The sequence below is a fragment of the Botrytis cinerea genome, chromosome 10, assembly GCF_000143535.2.
Source record: "Botrytis cinerea B05.10 chromosome 10, complete sequence".
Classification (NCBI taxonomy): domain Eukaryota; kingdom Fungi; phylum Ascomycota; class Leotiomycetes; order Helotiales; family Sclerotiniaceae; genus Botrytis; species Botrytis cinerea.
Window position 1 is genome coordinate 1167497 of NC_037319.1, and position 21105 is coordinate 1188601.

At 43.0% G+C, this 21105-nt stretch overlaps 7 protein-coding genes across 10 annotated transcripts; 2 read left to right on the forward strand and 5 right to left on the reverse strand.

Moving 5' to 3' along the window:
• Positions 1-435: 435 nt before the first annotated feature.
• Positions 436-2142, reverse strand: BCIN_10g03050 (hypothetical protein). Of its 3 annotated transcripts, none has more exons than XM_024695537.1 (3): positions 1830-2142; positions 1233-1726; positions 436-1042 (listed from the first exon to the last, which is right to left on the reverse strand). In XM_024695537.1, the coding sequence occupies exons 1-3, from the start codon at positions 2052-2054 to the stop codon at positions 646-648; spliced, it is 1116 nt and encodes a 371-aa protein (XP_024551333.1). In that variant the 5' UTR covers positions 2055-2142; the 3' UTR covers positions 436-645. The 3 variants fall into 3 exon arrangements, with proteins under 3 accessions (XP_024551333.1, XP_024551331.1, XP_024551332.1); XM_024695538.1 differs by having other exon boundaries at positions 1110-1726; XM_024695539.1 differs by having other exon boundaries at positions 1091-1726.
• A 123-nt stretch (positions 2143-2265) lies between these two features.
• BCIN_10g03060 (hypothetical protein) lies at positions 2266-5616 on the reverse strand. Its single transcript, XM_024695540.1, has 5 exons — positions 5565-5616; positions 5120-5512; positions 4542-5048; positions 4417-4494; positions 2266-4358 (listed from the first exon to the last, which is right to left on the reverse strand). The coding sequence occupies exon 5, from the start codon at positions 4336-4338 to the stop codon at positions 3361-3363; it is 978 nt and encodes a 325-aa protein (XP_024551334.1). The 5' UTR covers positions 4339-4358; positions 4417-4494; positions 4542-5048; positions 5120-5512; positions 5565-5616; the 3' UTR covers positions 2266-3360.
• Positions 5617-5680: 64 nt separating this feature from the next.
• BCIN_10g03070 (hypothetical protein) lies at positions 5681-7196 on the forward strand. Of its 2 annotated transcripts, none has more exons than XM_024695542.1 (2): positions 5681-6124; positions 6177-7196. In XM_024695542.1, exons 1-2 carry the CDS (start codon positions 5941-5943, stop codon positions 7103-7105), a joined length of 1113 nt encoding a protein of 370 aa, XP_024551335.1. In that variant the 5' UTR covers positions 5681-5940; the 3' UTR covers positions 7106-7196. The 2 variants fall into 2 exon arrangements, with proteins under 2 accessions (XP_024551335.1, XP_024551336.1); XM_024695541.1 differs by having other exon boundaries at positions 5681-6063.
• Positions 7197-7266: 70 nt separating this feature from the next.
• Positions 7267-8423, reverse strand: BCIN_10g03080 (hypothetical protein). Its single transcript, XM_024695543.1, has 3 exons — positions 8279-8423; positions 7689-8220; positions 7267-7625 (listed from the first exon to the last, which is right to left on the reverse strand). Exons 2-3 carry the CDS (start codon positions 8025-8027, stop codon positions 7323-7325), a joined length of 642 nt encoding a protein of 213 aa, XP_024551337.1. The 5' UTR covers positions 8028-8220; positions 8279-8423; the 3' UTR covers positions 7267-7322.
• A 2301-nt stretch (positions 8424-10724) lies between these two features.
• Positions 10725-13390, forward strand: Bchem1. Its single transcript, XM_001548023.2, has 2 exons — positions 10725-11327; positions 11395-13390. The coding sequence occupies exons 1-2, from the start codon at positions 10991-10993 to the stop codon at positions 12906-12908; spliced, it is 1851 nt and encodes a 616-aa protein (XP_001548073.1). The 5' UTR covers positions 10725-10990; the 3' UTR covers positions 12909-13390.
• Positions 13391-13685: 295 nt separating this feature from the next.
• BCIN_10g03100 (hypothetical protein) lies at positions 13686-16872 on the reverse strand. Its single transcript, XM_001548022.2, has one exon. The coding sequence runs from the start codon at positions 15942-15944 to the stop codon at positions 14331-14333; it is 1614 nt and encodes a 537-aa protein (XP_001548072.1). The 5' UTR covers positions 15945-16872; the 3' UTR covers positions 13686-14330.
• A 1783-nt stretch (positions 16873-18655) lies between these two features.
• Positions 18656-20917, reverse strand: BCIN_10g03110 (hypothetical protein). The gene is made up of 3 exons (XM_001548020.2): positions 20199-20917; positions 19870-20156; positions 18656-19822 (listed from the first exon to the last, which is right to left on the reverse strand). Exons 1-3 carry the CDS (start codon positions 20410-20412, stop codon positions 19085-19087), a joined length of 1239 nt encoding a protein of 412 aa, XP_001548070.1. The 5' UTR covers positions 20413-20917; the 3' UTR covers positions 18656-19084.
• Positions 20918-21105: the final 188 nt, after the last annotated feature.

Consider the following 21105-nt stretch of genomic DNA (forward strand, 5'->3'; position numbering starts at 1 on the left):
ATATATTTCATTATTTAATATTTCATTAAGTTTTTTATTTATTTAAAAAAGCGTTAGTTTTCTAAAATATTAAAATTAAAATAGTATTAGTATGTAAAATATAAATGACTAGAATATCAACAATACTAATTAAAATTGAAAAAGCCAATTCGAGTAAGTTAATAGATAAAACATTAATATAGAGAACATTATTATATAAAGTTATTACTAATATCTCTATCTCATTTTTAATTCTTTAAATATAACATGATATTGAAGCTAGAATTAAAGAAAGTATAGAATCTGAAAGCACTTAGATTATTTATATAGTTACTAATTTCATTTTTTTAATTCAATTTAAATTGCGTTTCAGTAAATTGATTTTATAAAAAAAAGTTACATACACCCTAAACACCTCATATAATACTACAATTCCAAGGAAATCAAAACCGGATTTGAGTTAATTAGATAGATGACTTATTAGATCACTTGAATCAGATCTCACTAAATGTAGTCTTTTTTTCGTGTACATATATATAGTACTACTATCATCACAGACAGTAAGATTATCAAGGATTGCGTAAACTTACTACAACTTACTATTATTTGAAGTAGTAAGAAGTTGATACCTCTTTCTATAGCTCACAATTGATATTTGTTGCGAATCTAATCTTCAATTAGAAATGCCCACCCCTCCCTCATGCACCACTCCCTATTCCTCTCCCAGCCGTTGACTACCAAGTCTCGACCCAGTTCCACACACCCCTCTACCTGTTCCACTGTTCCCCAACCTGCAGTTCTGGATCCCCAGCATATCAGGTGACATCCAATGTAGATCAATATCCTCCATCGCTTATCCTCTTCAATCAATCCATATCCTTCTATGAATGCCGTAAGGATTTCTCTGCCTGCTGGAATAGATTTAAAGTATGTGAGCATGTGCAGTTCCGCGCACATCTGAGCTAGGTCAAAAATTGGGGTCGAGAGATGTGATAGTTCGTGGTCAGTTATGAAGATAGCTGCTGGTGTGCTGGGGGATAGGAGTGCGTCTGGTAAAAGAACACTATATTGGTAGTCAGTGACTGATGGCTCACGTAACACTCTCACACACTCTGAATACTCCATGTTACCATTAAAACTTGGGCCTGTTGCCCATGAATGGAGCTTTGCACCCATATGATAAGACTGCAATCACGTGACCGTGACTACCATATTGACAACCTTGACTGTCAACCATCAATGAAGAAACTTACTTTCCACACCAGAAATCCCCGTGAATTAACTCTCTAGTCCCCTCTCCACCACCGTTTATCCATGCCAGCATTTCTTTCTCTACACTTTCAAACACATCCCTACTCCCTCCTAGAATCTTTGGGAAGCTATCAATCCTCGTGACTAGATTCGTATAATTGATCGCCAGCTTCAGAGTCTTCATAGCATGGTTTCCCTCCATGACTTCTCGCACTTCATTCTGTGCTGGAGAGTTGGCCCACTTATGGAATTTCTCAAGCCAGTTTCCAAGCGAGTGACCGATAATGGAGGCGATGGAGGGAGTTATAGCAGTGTGGTATTTTAGAACGTAAGACTTGAGATTGGTACAAGTTGGAGAAGGGTGATGGGTGTGTACCTGTGTATTGGTACCGGGGTCATAATGGAGGAGCTTGGGGGTCGAAATTGTGATGTTATTGTAAGAAACGGACTGGGCCGGGAAAGCTGCGAGGTATTTGAGAATTTGTGATTCATAGAACTGTGATCAAATTAGAAGTCTATGGATATTGTAGTAAAAGTGAAAGATAAAAATCAGTTATTGATTGTTTGACTTGAGTGTAGAATAGATGGCAACAACTGACAGTTCGTGTGGTAGTTAGCTTGAAATCTTTGTTGGAAAACAAATGAGGCTCAGTGTGCTTGATTATCACAATTGCGGTACCATCAGGAAGAGTTTCCATTAAAGTTCCATGGTAAAGATAATTTGAACTACCCCCGGAAAGTGGTATGAGGCTTTTGCAGGCATATGGTGTCGCTTCGAGTGATTTTTGTACCAGTCTGGTAACGGCATTCTGAGAATCGGCCATGCTCGTCGTTTGAAAGAGATGTTTTGCCTCTTTGTTTAGTCCTTGTGGTGATCCTGTAAACTTTTGTAAAACAAGTCACCATATATTCTGATAGTGTAGTTATAGGTAAGAGCGTAACGATTTATCACGTGCGACTTCATGAGTCACACCGAGAGATTCTGATTCAGGTGATTAGCGAGTGCCAGATGTACCTGTTCAATGGCCACAGTAATGATCCAACTAACACATAATATCTACGAGTACGCATTAATCTCGACAACTGATATACACCAATCAGAGTCCAAACATGTGTTGAACTGCGGCATAAGTTTAAATCAATCTCGGAGACGACAGCACGTGAGCACTCTAGGCGGAACGAAAAAGATCAATCACGAAAGTGTCGAGTTTTCAGATTCGAGAAACTACAGATGAAATGGTTATGTGTATCATATAGATGGAAATATTGAGAAGTTGGTACTCGCTAATTGTTTTTCCACTTCAAGGGGACGATGAGAAGAGGGCCATCGACAGGTCCCACCAACGCCGAAAAAGAAACGACACATCGACAAAAGCAACATCAATAATTTTGCAAAGATCGTAAAAAAGATTGCCTTTTCTATCTTCTTAGCTGAGTATCCGTTCCGAATGCGGTCTACATACTGCGTACATGCCTCTGCACTCAACGATACGTGACGTCACGCACAATCATCGAAAAGTCAACCAGCCGATCTCGGGTTGTATTTTTTGAAGGGACACTCAGTTTTCTCTATAGAACCGCCGCCTCAGATTCTGCTGAATGGTTTCACGGCACTGCGAATACGAGGGGTTGTTAGAATTCAAAAGTCATCAAAATTGCTCAATCGATAAAGCAAATAACTCGCACACTCTGAGAAGAAATCGAAGAACCTTCGATATCACCGAAGAAGTCTAATTGAAGACAAAGTCACTCTATTACTTTATCTTTGGCGGCAATTTTTTTCCCAGACGCTGTTAGTGATACAGCCTAGATTTACCTTTTATATACTCAATTTCCGTGGGACTTTCTGGCTTTTGATTAGGTATTGACACGGAAGCCTCAGTTTGGAGTTTTACTATCACACACATGTTTAAGACAATTGCAATTTCCTTCATGAGATCATTAAGCAACTATCAAAAAAATCACTACCTCTAGCATGTTCATCTCGCTGATGATATGTTCTCCAGTTAATGCATCAGTTCCTCCGTTGATTAACCAGTCCATTCGAGACCAAAACTGAAAAATAGTATATAGTCGTTAAGCTTCACCAACCCGCAACAAAGACAAGGTTCAATATTCAGGCGAGAAGTCTTATGGGCGGGAGTAGCCAAGCACAGATCGAATCCATGGGGAATGTCCCCATTCATTCCCTACGCGAGAAAACCGCCTGACCTCACCAACTTCTAGGTCCTTCTCCTTCACCAATACTAAAGGTAGACCATGCAGCTCCAGATAAGCCTGGCACCAATTAATATTCCAGAACCTCCTGAAGTTGTCAGTCCGGCGCTGAGTGTCCTCATCTAGTGCATAAGACTTTATGGACAAGGATAGATCACTGCACACTTTGGTACCAATAGTCTTATAACCCACAAGGTACCCAGACATACCAATAGGTAGTTCATCTCTTTCCCTAGTGCAATTTGCAGACAGCAGATGTGTCAAATTTGGCATTTTCTCGACGAATGTGTTGCAGAGATCTGGGCATGGTCTCGGATGAGGGCCAAAAATCGATTTGACCAGTCCGGGTATCATGGCAATTGCATCAAGCTTTTCAAGGTTCTGAATGCTATTGACAAAAATTTCGAACCTTTGCGTGGGCAGCTCGATAGGCTGGGTTTTGTTGAAGATATTGGTCAATAAGAGAGGTATATCAAACCCGAATCTAAAGTATATACGGCCGTTTTCGTTCGTGGTACCGAAAGATAATGAATAGAATCTCAAGGCTTCAGCTCTGGAGATACTACATACGTGTAAGGATATTGGAACTGAAATGGCGCTCTGACAAACCTGAGTAGCGTCTTCAAATGATATGGGGATAACCCTTGGATCAGGCATTGTATGGATCCAGATCTTTCTCTGGATCTCAAGGGGGAATCTCGAATACTGAGGAAAGCCCTGTTGTTCGGATTTATAATTCACAAGTATGTCCTTGAATTGATCTTTAGCCAAAGAAAAACTTGATACTTTACTATCCGAGGAAGTGGTAAAGATGAGGTTAAAGGTGGTAGCAAACGCTGTCGAAGTTATTCTTGGGTTGAAAAATGGCTGTAATGAAGATTTCGGAGCCATAGTGAGTACCGATGAAATTTCTATCCAACAATTAGTTAGCAATGCATCAAAAGCACTTGTTGAGGGGCATTTAAGTACTTCTGTGAGAGTAATTTTCTCTAACTTACTGCAGTAGAATGCTTCCAGTAGATATGGTGATAAGTGAACCAAAAGTACCTGTTAGGGTTAGAATCAAATAGAAAAGTCAAGAATCGACTACTTACTCTTCGAGGAGTGTCTTTCTCTGACCCGCTGTAGTAGGACTTGTTCGACAGGATCCATGTTCATGATCTCCTAGAGTACCTGGTATGCTGTCTGAGTTGTTACTGGCCGTCTCAAAGCAAAACTAAGTACTGAATTGCACCCTAACTAACAATTAAGTAATCATAAACTGTTGCTGACAAGAGAAGTTCTGGTAGCCGTACATATTCAAAATTCTAGACCTACTAGAAGCTGAACCGAGAAGAATTGATAAACTCAGAAAATTCGCAACTCTCATGGTCACAATCACATACCGCCCAAGTGAATATTGCAGTTCGTATGATTCAATATTTGGTATCTTCATGCTGGGTGGAACCATAGGACATGAGTCATCGTAGAAAGTAATCCCTCTGTTCTGATACAATTGTAAGGGAGTCTGTCGATCAAGTTGTAAGGTTTACTTGGCCAGGTCCCAGCTGAGTAGCATTGTGCTGCTCGGTGTCCACTGGGAATAGGAAGAATGGAAAGATCTGTATTTGGTTGTTACTAGAGGAATTTCGGGAGAAAGGGTATCTCATCTCGTAGGAGAAGACCATAATACCGTGGAATAATCTAATGATAGCTCATTTGGTATAAATCGGAGGATATAAACTTGGCAATCTTCTCCAATTCTCATATGAAGTGAAGAGGAATAAAGAATAGAAAGACAAAAATGAGTATTAATCAATTCAAAGAGACTTTTTGGCTCTTTAATATACCCTAAGACTGGCCAGTTGGTCAATGAATCGTCTTATCTTCATTTCTGTTTACCAATATAAATCCACAGTCATTGTGCTTTTGACCAGATAGGCTCCGGTATATGGGACGTGGAAGTTTTCAAGTGAATATTGAAGGCCTTTGGGAGAAGAATTTCTTTCAACTGCTTGTTGATGAAGTAACATTCCATCTAATAGCCCAACATTACTTCTTGATAATTAGGTGTTGTCGTCTCATTCTAATTTCATGTCAGCTTCGAGTTCTGATGTCAGTGGCCAGAAGTTCCGTACAGCTGCACAAGCGCATATTTTATAATATACTGGTCAATGGCGTCTCTGCTGCTGAATGGGAAACCATAAAACTTTCATAGACTACATGCTTGTTAAATTCTACCTCTCTCTCAAATGCTAAATTGGATCGACAAGACGAACTTTTGGGGTGTAGTAGAAACCGATATTTTCGCTATCTAGGTGCGCAGGCTGATACAAACCTCAAAGGGAAGGCATGATGAAGATTTAACTGCATCTCAGTTTTTTTCTTGTTCTCTGACGAAATCATTGACTGTTCTTCATAAAAACACTCAATATTTCATCATTGTCGGGTACAACCTCGTCTCTTCAATCACCTCAAAATTTCTTTGCCTCACAAAGACACCTCTTCCCCGCCATGGATTTCCAGGCATACAGAGATAACGCATCCATGCAAAGGCCGATACTGAAGCTGAAGCATCATTCCATCTTCTCTTGGGAGGAAGGAAGCATTGAACAGAGAGGACTTACTAATGAAGAGGTATTTGCACTCCAAGCTATCGAAGTGGTGACAAAAAAAGCTGCCCGACTATTCGGAATAGGCTAGTACTAATTCAATTCTGCATATATGTACAAGTACTAACTAGAAGTTAGATTTGGGGACACCGAGCAAGATCTTACGTGGCGCTGATTTGACCTTAAGTATATCTTTTGCGGACAAGATAGCCGATGACCATATATACCGACCAAGAGAACAAAAAGCAGACCGAGGTATTTCCCTTAGAGATGCAACTGTTAATGAACCTAAAGCTGGGATGAGGAGTAAAAGCAAATTGACATGCGGCTGGTGTGAGATGGATTCGTCCGTTTCTGCAGAGAAAAGCGAGAGAGCATGGGCCAGCCTTCCCACGTTGTTGAAACACCAACATTCTGAGTTTCACGCCCCCAAACCGAGAGACAGATATGATATTGTTCACAGTCACGTAGCCGATCAAGAATTAACAGTAGAGAAGACTGGCTGCCTTCATGAAACTACAGACACGGTACCGCAACAGTTCGTCCAAATCAAGAACACAGACGTGACCAGTAACGAAGGATCAGAAGATGGAAGAGGCAAGAGAAACCTCAAGTCAACAGAACCAAACAAACACGAAGATACTTGGTGCAAATGGCTCAGAGACCCGGAGTGCCCGAATCATGTTGAACGGCCAATTTTAAGCTTCTCAGAAGCAATTACTGATAGACATGTGGAACGAAATAAAATGCCACGAGGAAGCAATGACGAATGTGATAGTCTTCTGCTGTCTAGTTTTGAACCTTTAGAATACCCTGGGGAAGTTGTATCAGATCAAAACTTTTTATCATCACCTGAGCACGGCATCAAAACTACTTACCCTTCATGCGAGCTTGATGTGACTTTAATCAGGGAATTCGCACCTGAATCAACGACTGGTAACTTTGTTGAGCCTCAGTCAAATCTAATAAGCTTCGAAGATGTGACATCTGAAAGTAGATTGCCAGAAGACTGGCAAGATTGTTGGATAGTCTTCGGAGAGTCTGGCGATACGCTATTGGATGGTTAGCAGGGGAAGTGGAGTCACGATGTCGCGGTTATTTTTTTGCTTCAATAGGATCCGAGCATCGTAATTACAAGCATGATTGATTTTTCAGTATTGAAGACGGCTATGTTTGATTATACGTTAATATCACTCTGCATAGACGATGTTTCGTATGGTAACACATATGGTAACATAAACCAGCGACACGTTACAATGTTATTTGTATATTCCTAACTACGCACTACAAATCTTTCAATGGGGCTTCGCCCTTACCATCGCCATATTTCCTAACTGGTTCCTTTCCAGCAGTACTATCTTCTTTGAATACTGCAACCTCATCACTGCTCATGTGTTTTGCAACTTGATCTGCCTGCCATTTCTTGAATGAAAAGCCTACACCCTCATGGCTGTAGTCTTTATCATTTGCTTGATCTTTGTGATATTTAACTCGTATGAAGTCGCTGTGGACGGTTTCAGGATCGAGAGACAAAGTCACCAGTGCGTTTATTGTGGCGGTTTTTGGAATGATTTTGAAGGTCCATGACTATTCCAACGTTAGAAGCTATTTAGAAATAAATCAAGCTGCTTGGCAAAGAATCATGAATACCTGTTCATTCTTGAATTGGATCACCTCATCATCGCTTCTCACGACCTGATACCCCTCGTTCTTACTATTCTTGAACAACTTTGGTAGCGCAAACCACTGCCCGGCCATCTTGTACCGATCATTGGCATACACAAACTGGTCATCATACACGCAATCGGGTGTGTACCGTTTGACACGCTCAATGGTAGGCTCGCAGCTATACAGAGCAATTATATCGTCAATGAGTGCTTGGCGAGCGGGAGACAGAGGGATAGATTTGGAAGGGTCGGGGTGCCAATCTTCAGTCGAAGAGGTCTGACGAACTTCAAAGTTCTCTCCAGGGGCTGTTGCAGATGCCATGGCTGTGTGTGTGTGTGTGGATATGAGTGATGGTGAACTTTTGATTGCTGTTTAGATGAGTATTTTGGAAGTGAGCACTGAAGATAGATTATTCTTCAAGAATGGAGAAGAAGTATTGGGATTGGTGATTTTGTAGACACTCTGAACAATAGCTACCAAGTGCATGCAACGCCACCACTAGCTATGCGTACTTCTATGTAATGATGTCAACACGAAGGAGTCGAACAAATGACATAAAGACAATTCCTTACCCGTGTCTCGTGCAAACATAATGTTTCAGTCATCGAGTTGTTCATGTGTGGTAGCCCGCCGTTTCAGAGCCATTGGAATTAGATATCCGTGGAACCAGCAGACTGCTTCAATTCCAGAAGCTCGAAGTGTTGACGTAGTCCATTCATTGGGATGTGGGGTAAGCTCGGGGAAGTGACGTTCGCTTAGACTTCCAGGTCTGAATATCTATGACAGACCAAATGTTTGATTAATCTGAACATAACTGACTGATAAATTCCATCCACAAGATCCTATACGACTTTGTTCAATATAGCTTCGTCTCATACAAATATACACTTACCTGTGAAACTCGAACACCAAAGGAATCTACGTACATCGAAGGGCCACAATTGTGAAGTTCGAATTTGAATTCGAATCTAGAAGAGTTGCGATGCTCGATTTCCAATTTTCACGCTCCCTCATACTCCCGTATCATTATGGTGTCTCCAAACTCCCAGAAAGTCATTCTTTCTTCCAAGTCCAATAATATATATGTAATCGGTGGTTAATCTGATCCTCTCGCACAAGTATCGTGTGTATGAATGCCTCATTTCCATCCCCTCAGAGTGAACCCAAGCCAGGCTTTCCTTCCTTTACCTTACATCATTCTCTTCTTGAATTACATTTATCTCCGTCCTCTTCATTTTAATTCGAATTCGTGGTTGAATGTTCCCTCGAATGAGCCGGGCCTCCTCTTCAACCTTTCTATCTTTAAATCGTTGGATGAGATACAAGTATAAGCGATGTGTCTCAAGAGTTGGGATTGGTCAGGATGCAGCAGTTTGAACAGACGGCTTTGCGGTCTGGAGAGAGCAGGAAGTAGCAAATAGTGAATCAGTTGCGACAGTGAAGAAGAGAAGAGAGCATTATGGGATTGGTGGATGATGTGAAGGTATGATCTTTCGTGACTTTGGTCAGGAGGAAGTCGCGGAGCGTCCTGTTGGGTGCACCTTGTGAGCGGAGATGAATTGTCTCATTGGAGTATAATCTGTGCGACTTCGTAGATGAATATCGAACCCAAGCGCATGTTAAGTATACTAAACAGAGTACGAACATCGCTTTATTCTTTTATCCTGATGAACACACATAATTATGAGCCCTTAATCTGAACCGGCAGATTTAGCGTTTGTATCAGGCAAACGACCTTTTCCCACTCCTAGATTTATCTTGTCAACAGACGATGTGCCATTTTGAGCACCTGCATGTTATGTATACTATATATATTGTCCACTAGAACAGACGGGATATTCTCGTTTTGTCGTGTATTCATATTCGACTGTGTCGACCGATGCAGGTCATTACACAGTTATAGTAAGAATTGAGATCTCACCGCGGGAATCTATTTCCGTGGAGAAACTTGGGGAATCTGTAGGTGGGCATTGTATTGGGTGATCATTGCTGGATTGGATGTATGCTCCCTTGTAAAGTTCTGTTCCGATGGGTTCGAAATATACTTTCTTCGCCGTTCAAGAAGGATGGCATAGTCCAGATTTTGGTTGGATTTTGCAAGCACCACTGTGAAGCAGCCCTACGATGTAATTAGGTTGTTTTAACCTTAGCATGGCTTCTAGAATTTCCGATGGAAGTACTCGATCAACGCTAGAACTAAACAGAATCGTAGCACGGTAAGAGGGGAAAGAGGAAAGAGTCGAGTACAACGTTCACGACTTTTAAGACTTTGATTGATTGATTATTTATTACCTTCAAGTCCGAATACGACATGATGGGAAACCCTGGATGTGGACAAGCTTTACTTTAGCTTTTGACTACCAAGGGACCAAGGGACCAAGAGACCAAGGGATCTTTGAAACTCTGCGAAGATTCCGAGAATTGATTTGATTCTAGAGTGGCATTCGGGATTTGAAAAAGAAAGTCTCCGGTATGGCCTGATCTGCTTACGATTGCGGGCCAGAGAATGTTTATTATATGGTGCTCGTATCGTTTGAGATTTCAATCGTAATTTCGTGTGTATATGGTTCTATTTGCCAGACAGATGCATCAGAGGATAGGTATATAGAGACGGGTATATATAGACGAGTATATAGACGGGTATGCATGGGATACCATACATATATCATATATACATATATCATATATACATATATACATATGTATATATACACATACACATACATATATACATACATACATACACATACATACACATACACGCAGATAACTTCAAAGCACAAAGAGGATGAATCGATCGGGCCCCGACCAGACCCAGACCCTACTTTGTACCATGTAAAAACAGCCATCGTTAGCTCAAAGGAACCATAAGCCAATAATTACTGAAATAGGCATTAAACATATTAAGTTCACGTAATTGACCAATCACAAGCGGCTTATTCCAAATTATTCTCGATCGGGAAAAGATTTAATTCAATTCCCGTTGACAGTATCAATTTAGTAAGGGTTCTTTCTTACGGCATTACTATCTATGCACTTTGCACCCCTCGGTAAGTTGTAGTAAGTTTTTATACAAAGTCCCAGTCCGATGCATGCGTACATAATAATCCATCATCCCGCCCGCTCTGTTCTCTTTTCACTCTTCCAACATAAATTCTCTCTTTCCTCAATATTCTTTTCGCCCATCGTATTTCCCGGTTCAAAGGAAATTTCACGAGGGTCATTGCTCCCAATTCAATTCTTTGAATCCACCGTCAATCCATCCATCGAACAAGTAAATAATTATGGAAGCCGTCCTTAAAGGTCGGGCAATGTGCCCATTTCTCCAAAAGACCTCTCCCGCAACCCTCCGATCGCTTTCGACCTCTACTCGCCCTCATGCCTCCCCGGGTGGCGGAAGTATGTCCAACCTCCAGACCATTGCGGGCCGATGTCCAGTCATGGGCAAAGCGCTCGCCGTCCAAACCGCAAAGGCCGGAAAGGTTGGATTTGGTGGCGTGACTGCTATGAAGGCTATTCGAGCCTTTTCCGGAAAAGTTAGCAGCGGAAAGGCAAAACTTCATACCAGCAGATCCCATGAAGCGAGGGCTGTCGAGGACAATATCTTTGGTCGTGAAAATGGTATGCGTTTTCTTTTCCGAGCCCCCCATTGTTCATGTCGAGTCATTTCCTAACGCAAGATGAACAGTACCATTTCCACATATCAAGCAAACGCGCCCACCAACTCAAGCTACTCGCCATGAACAATCAAAGGCCCCCAAATTTGATTACGAAGGGTTCTACAACGCGGAATTGGAGAAGAAGCACAAGGACAAGTCATACCGCTACTTCAACAACATCAACCGATTGGCCAAGGAATTCCCTCGGGCTCATATGGCCGACAAGAATGAGAAAGTGACAGTATGGTGCTCTAACGACTACCTTGGCATGGGCCGGAATCCACAAGTCCTGAAGGCGATGCATGAAACCCTCGATGTATATGGTGCCGGTGCTGGTGGAACTAGAAATATTTCTGGTCATAACCAGCATGCGGTTGGCCTTGAGGCATCAATCGCGAAACTCCATGCTAAGGATGCTGCGCTTGTTTTTACTTCCTGCTATGTGGCGAACGATGCGACTCTTGCGACCCTTGGTAGCAAGTTGCCCGATTGTGTGTTTTTGTCAGATTCTTTGAACCATGCTTCTATGATTCAGGGCATCAGGCACTCTGGCGCGAAGAAGATGGTCTTCAAACACAACGATTTGGAGGATCTAGAGGCCAAGTTGGCATCTCTTCCACGCGAAGTTCCTAAGATTATTGCATTCGAATCCGTATACAGCATGTGCGGCTCAATTGGCCCCATTGAGGGGATCTGTGATTTAGCCGAAAAATACGGTGCACTTACCTTTCTCGATGAAGTCCATGCAGTAGGAATGTATGGACCACACGGCGCTGGTGTAGCAGAACATCTAGACTATGAAGCTCATCTTGCAGGCCGTCCAAGAGGTACCATCATGGATCGCGTGGATATCATCACTGGAACTCTAGGCAAAGCATACGGATGTGTCGGTGGTTATATTGCCGGATCCCATAAGATGGTTGACGCTATCCGTTCTCTTGCTGCCGGTTTTATTTTCACCACCTCTCTTCCACCCGCAACCATGGCCGGCGCACAAGCCGCCATAGAATATCAATCGGAGTACCAAGGTGACCGCCGCCTTCAACAACTTCATACTCGAGCCGTCAAAGACTCACTTAGCGAGCGCGATATCCCGGTCATCCCCAATCCCTCTCACATCATTCCCGTTCTTGTTGGGAACGCGGAACTTGCCAAACGTGCATCTGACATGCTTCTTGATGTTCACGGTATCTATGTCCAATCCATCAATTATCCTACCGTTCCTGTTGGTCAAGAGCGTCTTCGCATCACTCCCACACCAGGTCACGTTCGCGAATATCGTGAACATCTTGTCAATGCTATTGATTCCGTATTCACCGAACTTGGTATCAAACGCACTTCCGAATGGGCCGCCGAAGGTGGTTTTATTGGTGTTGGCGAAGCTGGCGGCGAGGTTCCAGAACCACTTTGGACCGACGAACAACTTGGCGTAGACCAAATTGTTAAGGAAATGAAGGCTGCTGGCCCAGTGGGTGTCATGGAGGCGCTCCTAGAACGCGAGACCAAAGAAACTGCCAAGGCCGTTAGTGCTGCAGCTCAGTAGTGCTCTTTCTCTCGACACAATTTTTGCCCGTAGATTCGCGGCAAAAATGTGATGGGAATTGAATGGATGAATGCTCCTCGGACCCAATACCACGATCTTTTTGAGCTTACAATAGATCTTAGACGATAGTTTTAAGACGACAGTTTATATGATAGCATGGATAGTTGTTGATATCACTGGAATTTCTGCGCACGTTGGCTACTTATCTTAGGATGATAGCGTAGTTTTGCGAAATTTATTAAATCTGTACTGACTAAATTGGTCGTACATTACATACTTGGAATTTCATGGATCGATGTGACTATGCGTGCCGGTGATCTTTCATAATACTGAAAATACAAGATGCGAAGCTGGTTGCACAATGCATGAATAGACTTGCTATTATCAACCACAGATGATTAAGCTGACAGGAAAAGGCCGCCATTAAGTTTTGCAAAGCGTCGCAACGGAACAATAGAAAGATAGATGAGTTGCGCGTCGCATATATTAGAGTGTTAATTCCTATGCCTATGCATGATTTTGTCGTTTTCATCAATGTCTTTGTATGAAATGGATGGGAAAAGATTGGACAATATGGTTGGTAAGTTCATTTACTTTCTCTTCCAAACCTGCGTAACTGGGCTCTTCAAGTCCTTAGATTATAATGCCATCTAGCCATCTAGCTACGTAGACTAGGCAACCCGCTATGTAAACCGAGAAAGCCTGGGGTGAATTTGGCTTGTACTTTTCATTGCTACCATGAATGGTAATTTTCCCGGAGAAAATCATAGATAGAGCTGGTAATCACTAAAACATTGTGAAAATGCACACACACGATAGAGAAAAACCGAACCACATGTATCCATTTTTCGATTCATCTATTGACGACGACTATCTAGATATATGTTGCTACCCGAGGCCATCCCATCTGTACCTTTAGTCCCAAAATCAAAACCATTCGAGGCCACAGGAAGTTTATTCTCCTCCTCCGTGACCTCGCTTAAAGAACGTATCATACAGTGTGCAGAAATTCGTACAACTCCTTTTACTATGCTATTTCACTAACGTAGCCGTAAGCCATAATGAGTAGAGCAAATGCCATTTTGTATGCCAAGAAACACATCCAAATTCAGCTCCAAGAAAATGTCCAAAGGTAGAGAGAGCGAAGCTAGTCATAATCAACACTCTGAAGCTAGCCATCCAATGGGTAGCAGAATGCATGGGAGACATGCAAACCAAAAAAAAGAAAGAAAAAATATCAGGAACAAGAAGGGGTATAATATAGACTGCCGTTGAGTCCGTTGGTTCGTCATTGTCGTCGTTGGTGTATTTATTTTTTGGTTGTTCTTATGGATTTCATCATCCTGGTGATGCCCAAGTCGAAAAAGAGCTTTTTCTCAAGCTACTTAATAATATATGTTTTTTTTGGGTCAATTATCCTTCTCATAATCCAGACCCGACAGGAAATAGACCTCCACATATGTCTAGAGCCCCTTCAATCTCCCCTTCCATTAGATTGACCCTATCTTTTAAAGTCTTGTTTTCAGCTCTCAATAAACCCACAGTATCCCATGCTATCGATGCTCCCTGGCCACTACAATTTGAGCATCCATTTGTAGGACTTGAATCGCCAGAGCCAATACCTAGCATTTTCTTGAAAGCTGAAGTTTGAGGTTTGGGTTTGGCGGGAATGACTATCGTAGGATTATTATTAATTTGAGCATCCTTTTGTAAAGCTCCGACACGCCCAAATGATGAAGGAATATCAGGGGTGCTATCTCTCGTACTATCTTTGGTTGTCATGACAGTCGAGACTGTAAGTGTGGGACTTCGGCTTCTCGAGAAGACACTTTCACCTCCACCACTTGCCATATCATCGTCACTTTCCCCGCTCAAGTCAGCGCTACCTGTACTTTTCCTCCATTTAGCTCTTATATCTGGGGGGATGCCTAGATCTTCTTCCCCTGCCGTCGAACAACAGCTCGCACGATGTTGTGAAATCCTCGCCTCTTCTTCCCTCCTTTTTATCTGAGCATTAAACCGATCTCTCTCCTCCACACGAGCCAGCTTCTCTTCGGCAAGCTGGTTTACTAATTCCTCTATAGTGGTGTCTTGTTCATTGAATTTCTTGAGCATATCTTCTAGTTGGAGCTTGAGAAATTTAGCGCGAGTCTCGGCCTCTTCCAGTTCTTCTTCTTGCGCATCCTTTTCAGCTCTCGTTTCACTGTATTGGATAGTGCGAAGTTTGTATACGGTTTGGAGTTTTTGTACGACGCCCTCGGCATTAACGCGAAGGTTCTTGAAGGCAGCAGGGGAGAAAGTGTCGGCTTGACCGGATGGAAATAGTGAAGATTGGATATCGAGATTGATATATTCGTCGTTGTCCAGATCTGAAGGTAGTTGAAGTTGTGCAGGAGCTTTTGGGGAAGATAAGAAACCGAAGACGCCAGTTGATTTCGCGGGAGTAGAGTTGGAAGCGGGGACAGGGAGAGTTTCTCTTCTTTCGAGCTTTCGATTTGGCGAAGGTTCTCTAGCAGATGCCTTTCTCGAGTCTAGTTCATCATGTTCCAATCCTACAACTTCTGAAGCCGAAGACCCCCCAAACCAACCACTTTTCCTTGTGGAGACTCTTGCCCGACCACCTTTATCTCCAGTCAACGACGCCATGTATTCGAATGGTATATCCTCCTTGGTTGGTGAATTATCTGCTGATCCGTTGGGAGCTTGGAAAGTTTGACGTGTACTCCAGGAAGGTAATAATTGTGAGAGGGAGCGTTGGTGTGTTCGAGCTGGTCGCGGAGGAGTTGTTCCTTCATTAGCCGTTGACGGAGTATTCCTCGCAGCGAGGGCCGCAGTCGCAGGTAAGGGAGCAGGTGCTTCGATCTTGTTTTGGTTTGTTCCTCCAGATGCCTCATCTGCAAATTGGGTCTCCGCCCCTACTGTCTTTAATGTTGAGACCGTTCGAGGTGTATCTGGGGTTAAGGAATGTGTTCGTTGATGTGTTTGGGGCTGTATCTTGCCCTGTGCTGCAGGGACAGGAGATTGGAGATTTGGCATAATGAAATCCTCGGCATAAACGTGTCTCGGATGCCCTTGCCGTTTATATGTAATCTGTTATTGGTACCGGATATGAATAATAAATAACCTTGCTCCCTTCCTCCTTCACGCGAGGAAATGAAGGGTTGAGTGATGTGCCTTCAAAGGATCATCCAAGTATGGTTCCGCCAGACGTGTGTGCTACGAATGTCGATGAGACAAAGCTCGATGATATTGACATGTACCGTCTCCAGGCAAGATCTAGATAAGTAGGAATGAAGATTTTGAGTATATCCCCTCGTGCTGTGTACAAGAATTCTTAAAGTCTATGTTAGAGTTTGGATAACCTTGGTAGCTTAAGAAAGGGACGGGATATAGGACGCGACCCCCTGGTTAGATTGCTGGATTTCTTTTGGTAGGGTTGTAGTGAGTGGGGTTATATGAACGCACTTATCTCTTCTGGTGCGAAGAATGGGTTAGAGTAATGAAACAGCCGTTAACTTTTAAGTCATGAGATGTTTTTAGGTTCAACCCGATGGATGTGATCTGTGTCTTTGTCTTTGTGTCTTTCTGGCCAAGTACAAAGTCAAATACAAAACACAGATAGACACCTCGGTAGTCGTAGTAGATTGGTGTCTAGTCTCGAGCTACAACCATCGCCAGAGACGTAAAGAAAGCTAAACTGGCCGCTGGCAACGGCAGTGTCAACACATCTTGTATGCACGTACGGAGCCCAAAATAATGGTGGTTGGCTCTCTGGTGAAGTGTATGCGTAGGAGCGTGAGCTTGGCTTGGGCATCTCGAGCCTCATGGACATCCACATCACGTAAATGCGCATAGTGCGCGACCACAGAAAATGGTGAGAGGTTGGTGAACCACAGTCAAGGATTGCAGATTGCAGATTGCAGATTGTGACTACCGTAGGTCTTGATATTGAAATGGCAACGGCAATGTGTGAGGAATCAATATATGCACAGATAGCTCAAACATTTCTATTGAAAATGTGTATTACTTACGTATTTATGTTGGGCATAGTGCGAATATAGTACGAATGTTATTCAGACTTTATTAGATGGACGGATGGCACTTGAAAGCTTGGACGACTGATGATAGTCGCAGGGAGACTCGGTTCATCCCTTCATTGCTCCAACATTCCTCGGCGTGGGAAAGGCCCTTTCGAATTTCGTCTCCGAGCTCCTGTGATGTTACGTATGTACGATATCAGATTATCATCATTGCGGAAAGTGTTTTGGAAGATCCTTCACAATCGTCGTTTCGCCGTGGCGTATCGACTTTCGACGGGACTCTTGAGAATGTGTCATTCACTCGCCAATCGTACGACATCTACGTCCGTCCGTCTACATCTACTCCGCATACACACCAAGTACACATCTAGCCTCTTCAGAAGGAGACTTGCACAAAAGTAGTCATTCTGATCCCTCCTCATTGGGTCGATACTGCAGGAAGCAACTGAGATATGCAACAAAAGCTGCAAGAATCTGGCAAAGCAAAACAATAGCCTTGAACTAGTTGCACAAGACGACACCCGGGGTGCCGAGTAGGTGAGCCAACCAACTAGACTTTGAGTTACTCGATGCACGAGGTTATACACACACAATCGTGATGGCGCATGGAGATGAAGTTAAAGATGATCTCGGCGTCAGTGGGTTGTCAGCAGATAGTAGTTGGCAGTGAGACAGGCAGTCCGATGAGAGCCTCGTCGACTACAATACGACACTGTATATCAGTAGAGGAGACAGAGGCCGGTACGGATACCCAAAGACTCAAACCTTTTCACTTCTGTCGCATAAATCTCGGCTTCTTCTATCCCAGCCACTCTCAGCCAATCTAATCTCTCTTTCTCCTCATTCAGCCCCCTAAAAATAGTCGTTGCCACTACCAACGCAGTAAAGCGCTTCTTTTTCATGCACGACTAAAACTACAATATCGTCAAGACATGCAACAAATATTCAGCAGCGTCACTCACGATATGCAACAAATGTTTCAGTCGTTTATTTGAGCGCCATCATGTGATGCCAACTGTTTTTCATCTTTGTCCTTCCTCCTTCCTCATTCCCATCTCTTGTTATATTTGGTGCCAGTCATAATCTATGTCATTAATTACAATGTCCAAGGAATATCGAAAACAATGGAAAAGAGGAGCGTCGTCAGAGAATACTGCACGTGCGCAGCCTGTGCTGGAAGTTTTGTTGCAGGTCTTAAAATGGGTACTTGCATAATCGGACAGGATATCTTGCATAATCTCGGACTGAAATGTTGATTGTGTCACAGGAAGACGGGGTGCGGAGTTCGTCCGATGTTTTCTCACGGGCAGCTTGAATAGAACTTCTGCTTCAAGTAGAGACCTGTATCAAGGAAATACGAGTGAACCAAATCTTATCAGCCAGGTAATGTCTTGGTGGCATTTGCCTGGATACGTCTAATGTAGAAGGGTAATCATGGAACACAGGTATGTATCACTTACCCGAGATACACTTATCATCTCAACAAAATGAGATTGTCACAGCTCCCAAGCGGCCAGAAAGCACACTTGGATGTTCGCTATTTGGAGGTTTCCTCTCGATCAGAAGACCCTATCGTATAAGCGACGATGAGAACCAAGATTGATGTTCCCTGATTAGTGAGGCTTTGTATTGAGATCCAATCGTCGAAGGATAAACATGGGTAGTTTAATGTCTCAAAAGATTATGATATTCTACATTCTAATTTCGTGTGTTTTAGATATCATTGTTGGGGAGATGAACTATGTAGCAAACGTCCAGACTTGTCACAAGTAACTAAGAATGACTCTATTGTGGGCTGCTTCAATCCTCTACTGTTCACTCTGGAAATTAACGACGATGCCTGCTAGGCCCGCCTCGAGATAGACTCTAGTGCATCAGCTGCGTGAAAGATGAAATACAGCGCTGTGGTCCCAGGAAAACCGAGAACTCCCCTGCAGAAGAACCATCAGTGGCCATCATAAATGCTCACAATACATTCCACCTATCGAATTCGCCAGTACCATATGCTTATGGTTATCTAAGCCCCAAAAACGCCTGCCTCGCTCGCTTTAAATATCAATATTGTCCCCGTCTTGATACAGAGTGTTTCTCATGGAACCAGTCTCGAGGACCGTGAAGTACCTGTTTGGTCAATTACTAGGAGTTGGTCTCCGGAGTCGATCCATTCACCACCATCGGTGACTCCACCTTTGCATCTGCCCCTGTCTTCGCTTGCGCTGCTACTGCAGCCACAGCAGCTACAGTACTTGACCTGGCTGCTAAAATTCTATCCCTCTCTCTTTCTTCCATTGTCGGGATCTTTCTCCCCCTGATTTCCTTGGGTCTCACTAGTTTCCTTCCCTGAAATACCATAGGTCTTGATTTGATGGACCTGGAGTCTTGCCTCTGTTCTCTGGATTCTGCCCCCTCTTTTGCAAGCTTTACTCGCAGAATCTTTCCACGAAAGACCACACCATCAAGCATTTCCACCATAGCCTGGGCCATATTATGCGTGCCAAAAGCCAGGAAAGTATGACACTTTTGCCTCCCATCTGGATGCTTTTCGATATTCATATTGATTAGGGCATCAAGAGGGTTCTCGGTTGATGCACTGCCGTGATATTTGGATTTTATTACGTTGTATAAGTGAGTTTCTAGACAAGAAGTCGAAGTTTCTCGAGGAAGCTGGGTAATGATGACTTTGCTTTTTACAATTGTCATTTTGTCAGATTGTTGAATCATGTAAGAGATTGGAGGAGACGCTGCGAATAACTGTGGAGCAGGTTGTATATATACTGGCGTATCTGGTGCCATATCACCGGCATACAACATAGATGGATATGTATGCGGTATTGGGACATTTGGACACATTTCAATGCTCTGTACTTGTTGAATCTGAGCCTGTTAACTTATGTCATGGCAATGATTTTGGGAGGTTCTACCTGAGTCAAACCTCGGGCATTAAATTTGGCTGATGTAGAAGTAGAGAAATATGTGTTTTCGGTTAAAGGAGCAATTTCGACGAATGGTATTTGTTGAATTGGCATCGCAGATACTGGAGACCCCGAAGATGTTGGTGTTGGGAGTGCCTTTCTTGTTCTTGAAAAATCTCCGCAAGAATGTGAGGTGGTCCACGGGACAGCAAGATCCCGCACTTGAATCGGCTTCGTTTCATTGCGACCATCTGCACACAACGCTCGATTTCCCATAGTTCCACCTTGTAAGTACTCTGCATCTGTTAGTACTATCTCTTGATAATCGAAGTACTTACGGAGTGCTTTAAGGAAGTCGTCCTTTCCACGCACTGTCACCCATCCACAAGTCGACCCTGGATATACCTGCGCATGTTCGATTGCAAGGCACTTTCCCTTAGAATCACTTTTTCGTGCGAAGTCTTTTAGAATTTGCCATGTGCATGACCATGGAAGGTTGCTGACCAAAATATAGTATAAGCCAGTTACATCACCAGGTAGAACTTGAGGCATGATGTTTGAGATGAAATTTTGATAGTAAGATACAAGATGGATGAATGTCAAGAAAGGCTCATTTCGAGTAAGAAAATTGTAGGCTACAGTACTTTTGGGGGGCTGAGACTTTAAGGTATAATTGTCATTTGATGAGTTCTTGAATAAAAGCCTTGCTGTTCATTACTCGACCAAAAGATTCTAGGCATTCGCTGTAGAAGGCCAAATTCGGGGGGGAATAGAAATAGATCGAAAAACAAGACTCAGAATTAAGAAGAGCAAACGAATTCTTGCAGTAAGTTTTGCCGATTGCCTGTCGATTTCTCGGATCATTTCTCAACTTCTCTTCTTGTGAGATGGATTACTATTTATCTGCAAGTGCAAAGCGGACATGGGCATAATTTCCAGCTGCGATCTGGTCAAATCGGTGGTATTCCAGAGGAATGATCTGAGAAGGAAGAAGAAAACAAAAGGTCTGAGATTGATTAATCCATGAAAAATACCTGTGTAACGTGTGGTTGGAGTCAGCAAAAGAAAAGCTTCAGATTCAAATTCTGATTCAGATACTCCACATGTCTACCTGCCAGCCTGCGTTTTAGCGAGTCGACTAGCTATCCATCCCATCTTTTACTCGCGATTGGAGAACAAATCAATGATACTCTGGGGGATATAGTAATCTCTAGAGCATGACTGCTATGATCGAGAACTATCATA